The sequence below is a fragment of the Notolepis coatsorum genome (genome assembly GCF_963971535.1).
Source record: "Notolepis coatsorum genome assembly, chromosome: 1".
NCBI classification, from domain to species: Eukaryota; Metazoa; Chordata; class Actinopteri; order Aulopiformes; family Paralepididae; genus Notolepis; species Notolepis coatsorum.
The window spans coordinates 114,119,978-114,133,178 of NC_140165.1; the positions used below are offsets into that span (position 1 = coordinate 114,119,978).

At 43.3% G+C, this 13,201-nt stretch overlaps 1 protein-coding gene across 1 annotated transcript in view; it reads left to right on the plus strand.

Moving 5' to 3' along the window:
• Positions 1 to 2,787: 2,787 nt before the first annotated feature.
• Positions 2,788 to 13,201, plus strand: part of mark2b (MAP/microtubule affinity-regulating kinase 2b) — a gene marked incomplete at its 3' end in the record, with an annotated part of 338,660 nt that continues 328,246 nt past the window's right edge. Inside the window, 1 exon segment of the mRNA XM_084315862.1 lies at positions 2,788 to 3,996. Within this exon segment, the coding sequence (XP_084171988.1) occupies positions 3,946 to 3,996 (51 nt within the window). The 5' untranslated portion in view covers positions 2,788 to 3,945.

The following is a 13,201-nucleotide window of genomic DNA, read 5'->3' on the forward strand; positions in this document are numbered from 1 at the left end:
GTGGCCTTTAAGGATTGTTCTTAGGTTTTAAGATTGAGTGTTAGTCCTTGTATCAGCAATTCAGTCAATCAGCTAGAGAATGACAGCATGTTGTCTAGTGTTAGTCCTTGTATTAAGACCTCAGTCAATCAACACTAGAGAATGGAGAAAAACACCTCCATTCCTCTTTTTCTTTTTGGTGGTATTTTTCTTTAACAATTTGTTAACTTTTGTTACGGATTGGGCATTTAACTCCCATTGTCAGCAATATAATTTCTCCTCTTGTGAGGAAAATCCAGGACACTATTATTTTCCTATGGTGGGGATTCCTACTACTACCCCCCATTACTTCTTGATTTGTCATCTCACTGATCTCTGCATTGTATCTTGTGATGTGACTACTGTAGTACTAGTTCAGTAATAGGTCTAACACATTGTATTTCACTTCCTCGTGGGTTCAAAGTACTTATACTAAAGCACTAAATCAGCAGGAACAAAAGCAAAAGCAAAGCTGTTTAAAAATAAAGCAGATTGTGGAGACTCCATAGAAAGCTACATTGGGCAGTAATCTAGGTTGAGAGGGTTAAAGGAGCACTACACACACAAAAAAACAATGAAATCTGCAGTGTTTTTTTTGTTGGTGAAATGCCCATTTAACTACATTCAGAAATAGCCTAACTGCTTAAAAAATACAGTTGATAATATAATCTGAAGAATTTACTCAGTTCAGTTCAGAGTTTTTATTTGCCACATGGAATAATACAATCATAGTTTCTTCATTAAAAAATCATAAATAGCCATTCCATGGACTCAAACAAATGTAAATGTTTTACTTGCAGTTACTTTTAGTGTATCTGTGCTTATAGTGTTTCAGTAGTCTGTAATGGCTAATTACATTTTATAATCTTTCAAAACCATTTGAAAAATAAATAAAATATGCATGCATATGGAAATTGCGTCCTTGTTGAAACTACTGTGTGTGCGTGCGTGTGTGTGCGTGAGAGAGAGGGCAGGGCACTTTTGATTTGGCAGGATGAGGATGTAAGTGGCAAAGAAAAAATACGACCTCCCTTTTCTGCACCTGCCATTCACTGGAGTAGAAGAAGAATCCAAGCTGCTGTCACCAATACGCGTGATTTTCCCCCCCGTAGCCTATGTTTGCGAAGACGCTCTCTGATTGGCTAGCCGCGTACAGCGAAGACGAAGATTGGTTTAGCTCCGAAGGGTCTCTTCCACCTTGTACATATATATTCTCTGCTTCAAAGTGGTTATGCTTTGGCCCTCTTTCGAAGTGGGTTATGCTGAGAGTTGTAGAGTCCGGCTGTACCGGATCTCCTCTCTGGTAAACAAGAATACCCTAAAGACTCTAGCAGGAGCACTCATTCAAGGGTACTACGACTATGCTTGCACCTCATGGTACCAAAGCACCTCAAAGGCACTAAAAAACAAATTACAAACATCTCAAAACAAGCTAGTCAGACTACTGCTTGACCCGACTCCTAGAACCCACCTCACCCCTGCCCACTTTGACAACCTAGGATGGCTTAGAGTAGACGACAGAGTACAGCAACTTGCAATGGGCCTGGTCTACAAGATACACTACACGACCAAGGTACCCATGTACATGTCAAAATACTTCCCAAAGGTCAGTGAATACCACGATCACAACACCAGAGGGAGCTCCACAAATCATGTAAAACCCAGATTCGGCTCAAACAAGGGACTAAACACGTTTCGCAATTATGCCACATCAATGTGGAACGCCCTACCCACAGCTGTAAAGGAATGTGAATCACTACCCACCTTCAAAAACACTCTCAAAGAACACAGACTGCAATTCGAAACTGGCCCCTACAAATGTCCTAACCTAGTTGTACAGTAAATGACCAAGTAAGGCTTTGTCAGTATTCCAATGTACAGTGTAAAATGTGTGTGTGTCCCCTACCCAACCCCCCCCCCCCCCCCACCTCCAATGTACAGCCCTCACCCACCCACCCACCCACCCAACCCCACCCCACCCACCCAACCTCCTCCAATGTACAGCCCTCACCCACCCACCCAACCCCACCCCACCCACACAACCTCCTCCAATGTACAGTTTCTACGCCAAATGTATATACACTCTTTTTCTGGACACTTTTGTATCACAAACAGTACTGTATTTGCAAATCTGATATGTCATAAATGTATAGATGTAGCAGTACTGTCTATCTGTATGTCATGTATGTCATATATGTTATGATGAATTGAAAATGGGGGACCCTGATGTAAACAAGACGAAAGTCTTTCTCTGGTCTGCATGCATCCCCTTAACAATTGTATGTATTGAGCTGTACTGTACTGTACCCATTCTGCAATCTGTTAATAAACTTATCAATCAATCAATCAATCAATCAATCAATCAATCAATCAGGGTTAGGGTTAAGGTTAGACGGAAGAGACCCTTCGGCGCTAAACCAATCAGAGAGGGTCTTCGCTGTACGCGGGCTAGCCAATCACAGAGGGTCTTCGCTGTACGCGGGCTAGCAAATAAGAAAGCGTCTTCGCAGACAAAGGCTACGAAAAAAAAATCACGCCACCAACACACACACCTGTAAACTTTCCGAAACGAGTCGAGTGTAACCGAGTCCAGAGCGCCCCCCCGCCCCCGCCTCCTCCCTCCCGCCCCCGCCCCCCCCTCCTCTTGTGGTGAGAGCAGCCATGTTGCCGCGAGCTTGTTCCGGGATCACAGGCCGCAGCTCCGCGCCGCTCTCTCTCTCTCCTCGCCCGTTGACACGCGCCCTGTTGCCGATAATGGATTTGTACAAGTTGACGGTCCTTTCTTTACAAGGCTGCTCACGGAGATAATAATAATAACGTCGGTGTTTCTCTCCCGACCGGACGGACGGAGTGGTTAATAATAATAACAGCGCCACACTGCAGTGCAGCAACTTGGGGCGAACGACCTGAATTCGAATCACGCGACGCGAAGGAAGAAGAGCGACTGTTGGTTTTCCAAGCCGGGTTGTTGTGTTGGTTCTGTGGCTCAGTCCGCTCCCGAGAGAGAGACCCCCCCGAGGTGAGCTGACCCCCCCGGGCGGACGTCGAGCTGCCGCACCGCGAGCCAGCGAGCCACATTTAATTCGGGTTTCTCATCTGCCATGTGACAGTTTTCTTTTTTTTTTAGATGGTGTTGTTGGTTTATAACTTTTAAGAGTTATTGTGGACATCGATTCCGGATATCTTCTCCCTGGGGGACATTTTGATTATTTCTTTTTCTCTCCAGAAGGTCGAGAGCTCACCGGGTGCTAACTTCGGCCTGAGAGTTTCGAGACCCCGGACTTGATTTGAAACCTGAAAAAGGGAACAAACCACTGAAGAGCAGAGAGCAGAACGCGATGACAGCTACGTTGGAGGATAATAACCATCGATTGGAGATTAAGTGACAGTCGGGGCTTCGATGGACGTAATTGGCAAAAGCTTGGCAATCGAATTGGCACGCTAGCCCCCCTAATTGAACCGTGTCTACTTAACTTTTGCTCAAATCATTGCCCAACTTTTCCTATCGGCTGAACGGTAAGCTAGCTGGCTAAACACGTCATTAGCTAACGTTTCCTTGCCGACTAGCAGACACTTAGCTCACGGCTAACCGAGGAGTGACTTCCCCCAAAGAGGAGCTCTCCTTCTCCCGTTTTGTGTTTACTTCGGTGACCGACATGGGACGTGTAGTCGCTGCTAGCTAGTGTGTCGCTAGCTGGCGAACTGGGCTACTGATGTGGGCTTCTACCTGTTGATCCACGGGCTACACGTCGTGCTGCTAGCTGGCTATAGCACTGGAGGACAGCTATTGGAATTGTACCCCCCTCCTCTACTATCGACTGCACAAGAAGGGGGGCCCACACTTGTCAAGTTTTTAAATGGTCAAAAGACACTAGACTAGAGGTTATTTTTATTCCCCCCCCCCCCTCAATTACAAATCCTTCAAAGATGTCAACACGAATCCCACTGGTGCAAGTCATTGAAAATTCGGCTGGACAGGTAAGACTTGGTAGAGCTAACTTTGCCACTACATTATTCATGTGCTTGTATTTGATCCTTCTGTACTCTACACCCACCTGTTGCCACAGACATTTCTCGCCACAACACCGGATTGTCACTAGTGGCACTACTACAGTATGTGTTGTCAAACAATGGCAGCCTCTATTTGGCCTTCTACAGAGAATCTGGTTGTCTTTGCCTTCTCTCTCTCTCTCTCCTTTGGTCGGTCTCTCTCTCTCGCTCTGTGTATATAAGACATGGAAAATGTTTTCTTAGCCACCCCAACAGTGATTCACGAGCTCGCCCACTCAATCACACAGGTTCCCACTCCTTGTCGGGACGGAAACACACTTTTAGGTTTCTGTTGAGACCGCTGTATGTCGGGGCATGCCCTCCCATTTCATATTTGACAGTTTTGCAATAGATAAAATCCATGTTGAAGCATACCCTCATTTTCTATCTAGAAATCCCAGCTGTGTCAAAAACACAGTTGTTAAGTTTCTGATTTTAGATGGTGGAGTCTTTCCACTCCCACAGTAGTTTTTAAATCTAAAGTTACAGCCAGAATGAGTATATTGTAAATGACCCAGACAGTGCCAGACTTATACTTGCAATGATATTCCCACGTTGAGCTGTAGAAATATGTCTTATTTCATCCAGCTACTTGGATGTCGATGGTTTAAAACCACAGGCCTTAGGTTAGGGCCTTTACGTTCAATAGAGGAGTGATTGTCAGCCCTTTTCATTTCAGGCCACGCTTCAGCAGTGCACACTGTCATTTCATCAAAATTACAGGTTATACCAAGTTATTGATTACTGGAAAATACATGCATGACCTGATCTGTGGTCATACGAAAGCACCAGCGAACACAAAGAACTGCTGGACTTGGCCCACGTAGCTTGTCCTTGGGAAGTAAGGAAGGACATGATTATTTGCTCAATGACTTGAGATTTAAAGACGTAAAATGTCCAATAATCTTGATTGACATTGCTTTATTTAGATATTTTTTATACATCTATAAATATGTTACATCTGAAGTCACTTAAGCTCACTCCACAACACACCCATCAGTGGTGCTGTTATATAGCAGATAGCTTATATCAGTGTTTCTTAAGATAATTTTTCAACACAGTCACACACATTACAGTTAGCCTATTTCTAATCCAATTTACATTACAGTTAGCCTATTTCTAATAGAAGTTCATGTTTACACATTACAGTTGGCCTCTTTTGAACTCATTCAGCGCCGGGGATTAGTTGGGGCCCTGTGGTCGCATTGCCAAACCAGGGGAGGAAACTAACTTTTTGGCTTACCAGCCAACTGGCGAGTATCTGATTTTTTTTACCAGCCAAACAGATTTTTTACCAGACAAAAAAAATCGCTAATTGTGATAATTACTTCTTTGTATGTCAAGCCGCGTCAATGTTGTGTATGCATCTGGGTAGGCACACTGTGCCTTTAAGACAGCACGGTGGTCTTACGACAGTGCTGTGAAGTACCGTCAAGTGTTGTGGTAACGTCAGTTGGGTTGGTGTGCTGTTGTGCACAGTGCACTGGTTGAGCTAGCCCCTTTCGTGACTGCGATGTGCAAGCCAGGGGCTTTTGAGCATGAAATAAAATGTCTAACCTTACGTCGTAGTCCGGTGCTTTTTTGGAAACATTATAGTCATAACGGATACACCTAGCTGGCTGCTTTGAGCACACGGGTCTAACGTTAGCTAGCAAGCAGCTATAGCTAAACGCTAACTAGAAGCTAACCACTGTATACAGTTCCAGTAGACTAACATTACTCCTCTGTTATTTAAATGTGTCCTTAGTAACTTATACTCGAGGGTTGTACTAGGGTTGGATGCAGTTCCCCGTTGGTCAGTCTGTCTGTTTTGTGTTTTTCATCTTCTGCTGTGTTTAACGTTATCTGTTTGCGAGTGCTCCTGATGGCTAGCCTAGTACCACAGGACTTTTATTATTATGTCCGCGGGTTGGCCAGTACTGCGCAAACGTTTATTAAACATTATATTTCCGCAGGTGGTCTTGTGCAGTGCTCTCGTGGCACTGTCAACTAAAGCGAACACTCAGAAGACGCGCACCGTTTGCCAGTGCAGTGATTGCAGAATGTTTTATTTTTTTGTATACTCTCCAGCAGGGGAGGAAACTAACTTTTTGGCTTACCAGCCAACTGGCGGGTATCTGATTTTTTTTACCAGCCAAACGTAAAAAATACTAGCATTTGGCCAGTAAAGTGGCCTAATTTCCTCCCCTGTGCCAAACGTTAAAATATAGGACTGAGTAGGGGTGGACGGTATAAACGGTATACGGTATAAACGGTATGAATTTGCTCTACGGTATGGATTTAGCCTATACCGTGTAACCGGTAGTGCAGCTCTAAAATAGCAATGACGTCATGTAACCACAGCGCGACTATTTCACTCGCATTTGCCCCTAAAAATAGATAGAATTAGTCATAGATAATAGATATGTGCGAACTGGAAAAAGTTATTTAGGAGGCTTCGCGCAGTGGGCGTGCCAGCCCCTCCCGCACGCATGTAAACACGGGTCTACTAGTAGTAGTGGGACGGGACGTCTCCCTGAGCTAACGTTAGCTTAGCTACCGTTACAAAATGACCCAGTCAACTATTCACTTTTAGTTTAATACATGATGAGGCATTGTCTAACCGAACGGTATCTAGTCGGCCAGCTACCGATAGCTCCTGACATCAACAAACGCTCCATCAAGTCTAGTAGAGAGTAGACGTGTATGATAGCTCCGTTAGCCGTTAGCTCACGTTAACGCAACTTAGTTCACCGTTCAAAACGAAATGTCCCATTGAACTAAATAATTCACTGAGGCGTTGTATTAACGTTATATATCCGGCTAGCAGTAGCTACAGATAGCTCCTGATATCAATGTCTTATAACACTGATTCGATGCGTATTCGAGCTGAGGGCTTGTGAATGTGATTTAACGTTATACCAATACTAGGGCCCAGCTGCAGCGCCGGTGAATCCTGGCCGTAGCTCGAGGCTACTCGAGTATAGGTCCAGCTGCAGCTCCGGAGAATCCTGGCCGTAGCTAGAGGCTACTAATGTACACACAGACAGTAGAGCTTGTTGCGTGGTGGCGATGTCTCGCAGATAATACAAGTACAAGTCTAATTATATAATATATATATTTTATATAAAAAAAAAAAAAAAATTATATAAAAAAAAAAAAAAATTATCAAAAACGATGATACCGTGATATATACCGTTACCGTCTATGCTTCAAATTATACCGTGATATACATTTTAGACCATACCGTCCACCCCTAGGACTGAGTCACCTTGTTTGTAGAGCTATAACTATATTCTATATTATAGCTATGGATACAATACTATGGCCCATTTGACATCACCTATCTTCTGTTCAAGATGCACGTTTTATACCGTGGTGAATATAAGTATGGTTTTAGAGCGGTGTAGGGAGGAGGGTAATTCATGAGTTAAAGCCCTATACGTCGATTCCACTTTACAAGGTACCATGTCTTGCCTGTATACGCTATTATCCCGAAATCAAATCTAGATCATAGCTATTATGTTCCATCATGAATGCATGAAAGGGGGGGGGGGGGGTTGTTAATGATTATTTGATTGTCAGTAACGGAATTCGCCTTGAACACTAAAACGGTTATCAGCCCGATCGGTATGAAAGCATTGCAGGATCAAGCTAAAATTGACGTCAAATCGCCCTTACCTGTGGCCGGGAGTAATCCAAAAAGAATATTCCAATTGTTTGATCGCCATCTGGTATCCAATGTCCATTTCGTCTACGGCATAATTCACCACAACATATGGGTCGGAGATATTTGACGCGCTTCGATGGAATCGGGACAACCGTTCGCCTCGCCCAACAAGGAAAAATGAAACCCGAGACCTGGGGCCATCCCACAGAGGACGATACAAGGGTAGAAAGGGTGCTCGATACCGCCGTCTAGCGTGATGAGGCCGGTATTGCACTTTTACATTCTCATGAGGATTCCCCATGTTAACCTGAGTCCGTGTGCCTGTAATGAATAGAAATATCGAATAAAAGAAATAACGATCAAATAACGAGTATACTCATTGTTGGCGTTCAACGATTGGTGCCCAATAACGAGTATACTTGTCGATGGCGGGGAATGAGTTAATACAACGTAATGTTTTCTTTCTGTATTTCCCGGGGGCATGCTATCTTAACTTCTTTCTTCACTGGTCTTAGTGTCTTGTGGATTCAGAATGGCGGCCGCCAATTACATATTGTGGCCCCAAAGGTCTGATTGAACATTGGATTCGTACCCGTGAAAGTGGCTTGTAGAAATGACACTTTAGCCCACCCGGCAAAAGGACGAATTGATTAGCGTTTTGCTGCGGGGCTGGTGTTAATTTCAAGCCCTGTTCCGCTCTGTAAATCATTATTAGAAGTCTGATCCAAGGTTCCTGTTTCCAAGTCCACAGTATCTGTCTTAATCTCATAGATACTCATATCAGCTAAATTCATCCAGCGCTACAATAATAACAATCGGCCACTCTTTAATTCAGCTGCTTTTAGTTTCCAGTTGAGATTATTGCGCTACACATTTACCAGAGACCTGCTATTGGTGTTTGTGGCGTCCGATCTAGATGGAAGAATTTGTGTTTTTGTGCGTGTTTTCTTTTTTTTAAACTTTATTTTTTAGCGTTTATCGCGTTTCTGGTCAAGCATGACCGACAGTTGCAGGGTGAAACGGGAGAGAGAGCAGGGGGAGACATTCGGCAAATGAGGGCGAGTCCGGGAATCGAACTCGGAGTCAACCAGATCCGTGACGCAGCACGGAGTCCCGCGCGAGCGCGGTAACATGGTGTGCTACTGGAGCACCCTTGTGCATGTTTTCAGTCAAAAGAACCTGTGTACTGACAGGTAGTCAGGGTGACGTCATTAGGTGTGTGTGTCTTGTGTGACTGTGAGTGTTTATACTGTGCTTCTGTCACTTGGGCAGGTAGGTAGGGTGTCTGAGTGGGGTAAGGATTGGGAGTGACGTGCTATTGGGCAATAAGGCTACATCATTCACACTGCACAAGTGCTCAATTCAGATGTATTGCTCATATCAGAGTTTGTTTGTTTGTTCACGGTAATATTATTATTATAACAAATTTTTTTATGTGGCCAATATCGGATTCCAGTGTGAACTGGTCGCCCTCCTGAACTGACTCACATGCGCAAATGAACAATAAAGAAGATGTAAAAATTGTGACAAATAATCTAGAGTGACGTAAAAGTTGCATGACTGTTCAGACTGAGGTCACATTGCTCTCTACTTTAAATTTTGTGGGGAAATACAGTGTTTGTAGTCTTCTTGTTATGGCCTACCACAAATGGAACCTCCAGGCTCTTGTCACTGTAACGTATGAACAAACACACCTCTCGTATTGCACATACGCTTGTCTCTCTGCCTTTGTTACTGACCGCTACAAGACTCGCCTCAGCACTGCAAAAAACGGTGGGAAACCCTGAAATGTTACCTTAGGATGATGATGGTCCAAGGGTTACGTTGACATTTTAGTATTTCATTCTGTTGTTTTCCACTTCACTAGGCACATGTCACATTTTGAGGTGAAAACCATTGTACTAACAAACATTAGTGTTATCTATCGACCGATACAGAGTGGCTCTGCTGGTCCAATCCATTACTTTTACCGGAACATTACAGACTTAACACCATTAGGTTTAGGTCACTGGATAAACATGATTGAGGTGCAATACACTTTCATCCATTAGAGGAATGAAACCTCTACTGTGTGAAAAGGGCAACAAATCCTACTGTGTGAAAAGGGCAACAAATCCTAAGTCACCATGCTTAGACACGTGGCTCTTATTATTCGTTTTAATGGAATAATTTACCTTTTGACTCACCGGCCAGTGGTGGGTAGATGGGAAAATTCTACCAACCAAGCATATTTCTTACCGGCCAAAAAAACGCATTTTTGTGTCGCATATATACATATTTTTCAGTACATTTCAAGTAGATAAGCTATTACGTTGAATACACACTTAAAGAGGCCAGACATTAAATTTGTACTCTCTCTCTCTGAAGTCTAAACTTCACAACACACAATCTAAAACCCCTCCCTACCTCCCTCTCCCAAACCGTTCCTACAACAATTTTTTTATGTTGCATGATCATGTACATTTATTTTGTATTTTTTTAACATTTAAATATCAACATTATCTGGCAATCCTCAGTAAATACTATCAAACTCATGTCATCTGGTCTTTTCCACACACGCACACACACACACACACACACCCTAGTGTTGTCAAAAATATCAAAGTATCGATACATATCGATACTGAATATTTAAAATTGTTTCGATACTCATTTCCCGAAATACCGATACTTTCTGCAGTATCGGTACCAGCTGGCGAGTGTTCTACCTCAAGTTGTTGACGCGCTGTTCAGAGCACGCTTGCCCCTCCGCCTGCTCCGAGTCCAGCCCTCCCCCTCACAGAGCCGTCTTCAGTTTGTAAATAAACATTTTAGCTGAGTGAAGATGGCAAATGCAGAGCCTCCGCAACTTGTGCTTGTGGATAAAGAAAACAGCAGAAGTGCTGTTTGGAGGTACTTCGGGTTTGAGTAAACAAGAAGGACGAGCTAAAGCTGCCCCAATGCTATTTGCAAGCGGTGTTAGAGCAGTGCCAACGAGGATCTCCATAAAGAAATGAAAGAGGTTCGTGACAGCTGCTCTTTCAACGTCACTGTGACTGAAGCATTAAACCACATTAACTCTAGTTTAATACATGATACGTTGTCTACTGATGGCGCATAATATCAACAGCTGATTTAGGGCTGGGCGATAAAACGATAACGATAACTATCGCGATAAATTATTTCCTCGAAATAAACATGAAACGTGGTCGCAAAGTTTCGATATATCGATTTTCCAAGCTTGGCTCCGTTCAGCCTCGGCTCAGCACAACAACAACCAGCGTTACGTGATGACGTACTTACGCACAACAGCTAACAACCAATCAGTGAAGGAGATGGCCGAGACCCGGAAGGAGGTAGGACTCACTCAACAACAAGGCTTGCTAGGCTAATTAGCTTGCACGGCGTTGTTTTATATATTTACGTGCCGAGTATGTGTGTGTTTTGAATTCTGAGGCCACGTTTATGGTAGTGTGGGATATACAGTGGACGTCGTTTCAATATATTGTGGCGGAAGAGAGTATTTTAGTGTCATATTTAGCACATTGTCATGGAATACACGACTTAGAACCAACAGGCTGGCTAGGATAACTAGCTTGCACGGCACTGTTTTATATATTTACGTGCCGAGTATGTGTGTGTTTTGAATTCTGAGGCCACGTTTATGGTAGTGTGGGATATACAGTGGACGTCGTTTCAATATATTGTGGCGGAAGAGAGTATTTTAGTGTCATATTTATTGTCATGAGATACTCCGCTTGTCGGCTAACGTGCGCAGACTGATGACGACATCAACTCGACTTGAGACATTCGCAGCAGCATAAGAAGTTAATTAAACTTGACGGACATTATATCGACGATAATTATCGATATAGAATTATATGAAAATAATTTTATAATTTTATCGCGATAACGTTTTTGGTCATGTCGCCCAGCCCTAAGCTGATTCGTTGTAACGTTAGAGCTAGCTACTGCTAGCCGTTAGCTCTGTTAGCTTAGCTGGCACCTTTATAATTACTGCATGGAAACGGAGTGACGTTAACGTTTAAACGTTATGTCGAGGTCATACAATACTACAGTCGACATAAGGTTAACGTTACCCCGTTTCCATGAAGTGTTTAAATAGCAGCAATCTTGTTAAAAATGTAACGTTACTAAAATGCTCCGAGCATAGCCTCTCTCTCTCTCTCTCTCTCTCTCTCTCTCTCTCTCTCTCTCTCTCTCTCTCTCTCTCTCGTTATCTTTAAATAAAAATCGAAACTGTTACCAACTGTAATACAAACAGTTCAGTTTGTCAGGTACATGCAACACAGATTACAGTGTTTACATCTGTCTGCTTGGGAAAATACCATGTTCTGCATCTGCAATTAAAATGATTGAAGTGAGATGAACAGTTATAAATGTGTATATATAAACTTTAAATGTGTGATCTAAAGATAAACAAAGGGTTTTAAAAGTGTTATATTTATCTTCTCTTATAGTACCAGAGAGAAGCTGAGGAGAATCAACCAGCAACAAAAGCTAAATTTGTTAAAAAAAAATATATATATACATGGCGTAGTGGGCAAGGCGCTCGCCACGAATGCCGAGACGCTGGGCTCGCCTGTTCGGGCCCAGCGCTCCACATTGCTTTCAGTTTAGCTGGTCGTTCATACTAATACACATTGGCCGTATTAGGGGGTGGGAAACTGATGGGTGGGGATCGGGCGTTGTGGACAGCGACTCCTACAGGTCGGTTGGTGCGCCTGCGCAATAGAATCAGGAAGTGTCGGGGGCAGCGTGAGCCTCCCACGCGTTACTCCTCGCCACTGAGAGATCGAGCTGCGCAGGTGAAAAGATGCGACTGCTGTTACCTCAAGTACCGGAGGGGACTTGTGCTATGTATGACTTAGTCCACATTGCAGCCGGCTTGTGGGAGGCAAGAAACAGCGTTCGTGACAGGGGAGGGTTGAATTGGATGATACGAAATTGGGAAGGGAGAAAAATATAGAAAATGGGAGAAAAAGTGGATCTTTTTGGTATCGAAATGGTATCGAAGTATCGATACTTTTCAAGGTATCGTATCGTATCGAAGTCGAAATTCCAGTATCGTGACAACACTAACACACACACACACACACACACAAAGCTCCTTAATTGAACAAGTAGAGAGAGGGATGGAGAGCGAGCCCCGCTCCCCCTTTCTAACCTCAGCTCAGCTGTTTTCTGTCTGAGCGAGTAGGGTAGGTCTGAGCAGGATTGGCTAGTTTAGCTTAGCTAGCGGCTAGGGCTGACTTTCTAATTTATTTTTGGATTTCGAAGCTTCGGGGCCAAGATTAGATTTTAATTCGAAGCTTCGAAATAAAAAAAATAATAATCTAATAATAAAAAAAAGGTCAGACCTTTTTTTGAGTCCGACCTCATCTTAAATAACAAACAGCATTGCTTGTTGTAGTTAATAAAGAGAGGCAGAGTTGAGTTTATTTTTATTTTTTATTATCGAATTTTATTTTGATATTCGAATCC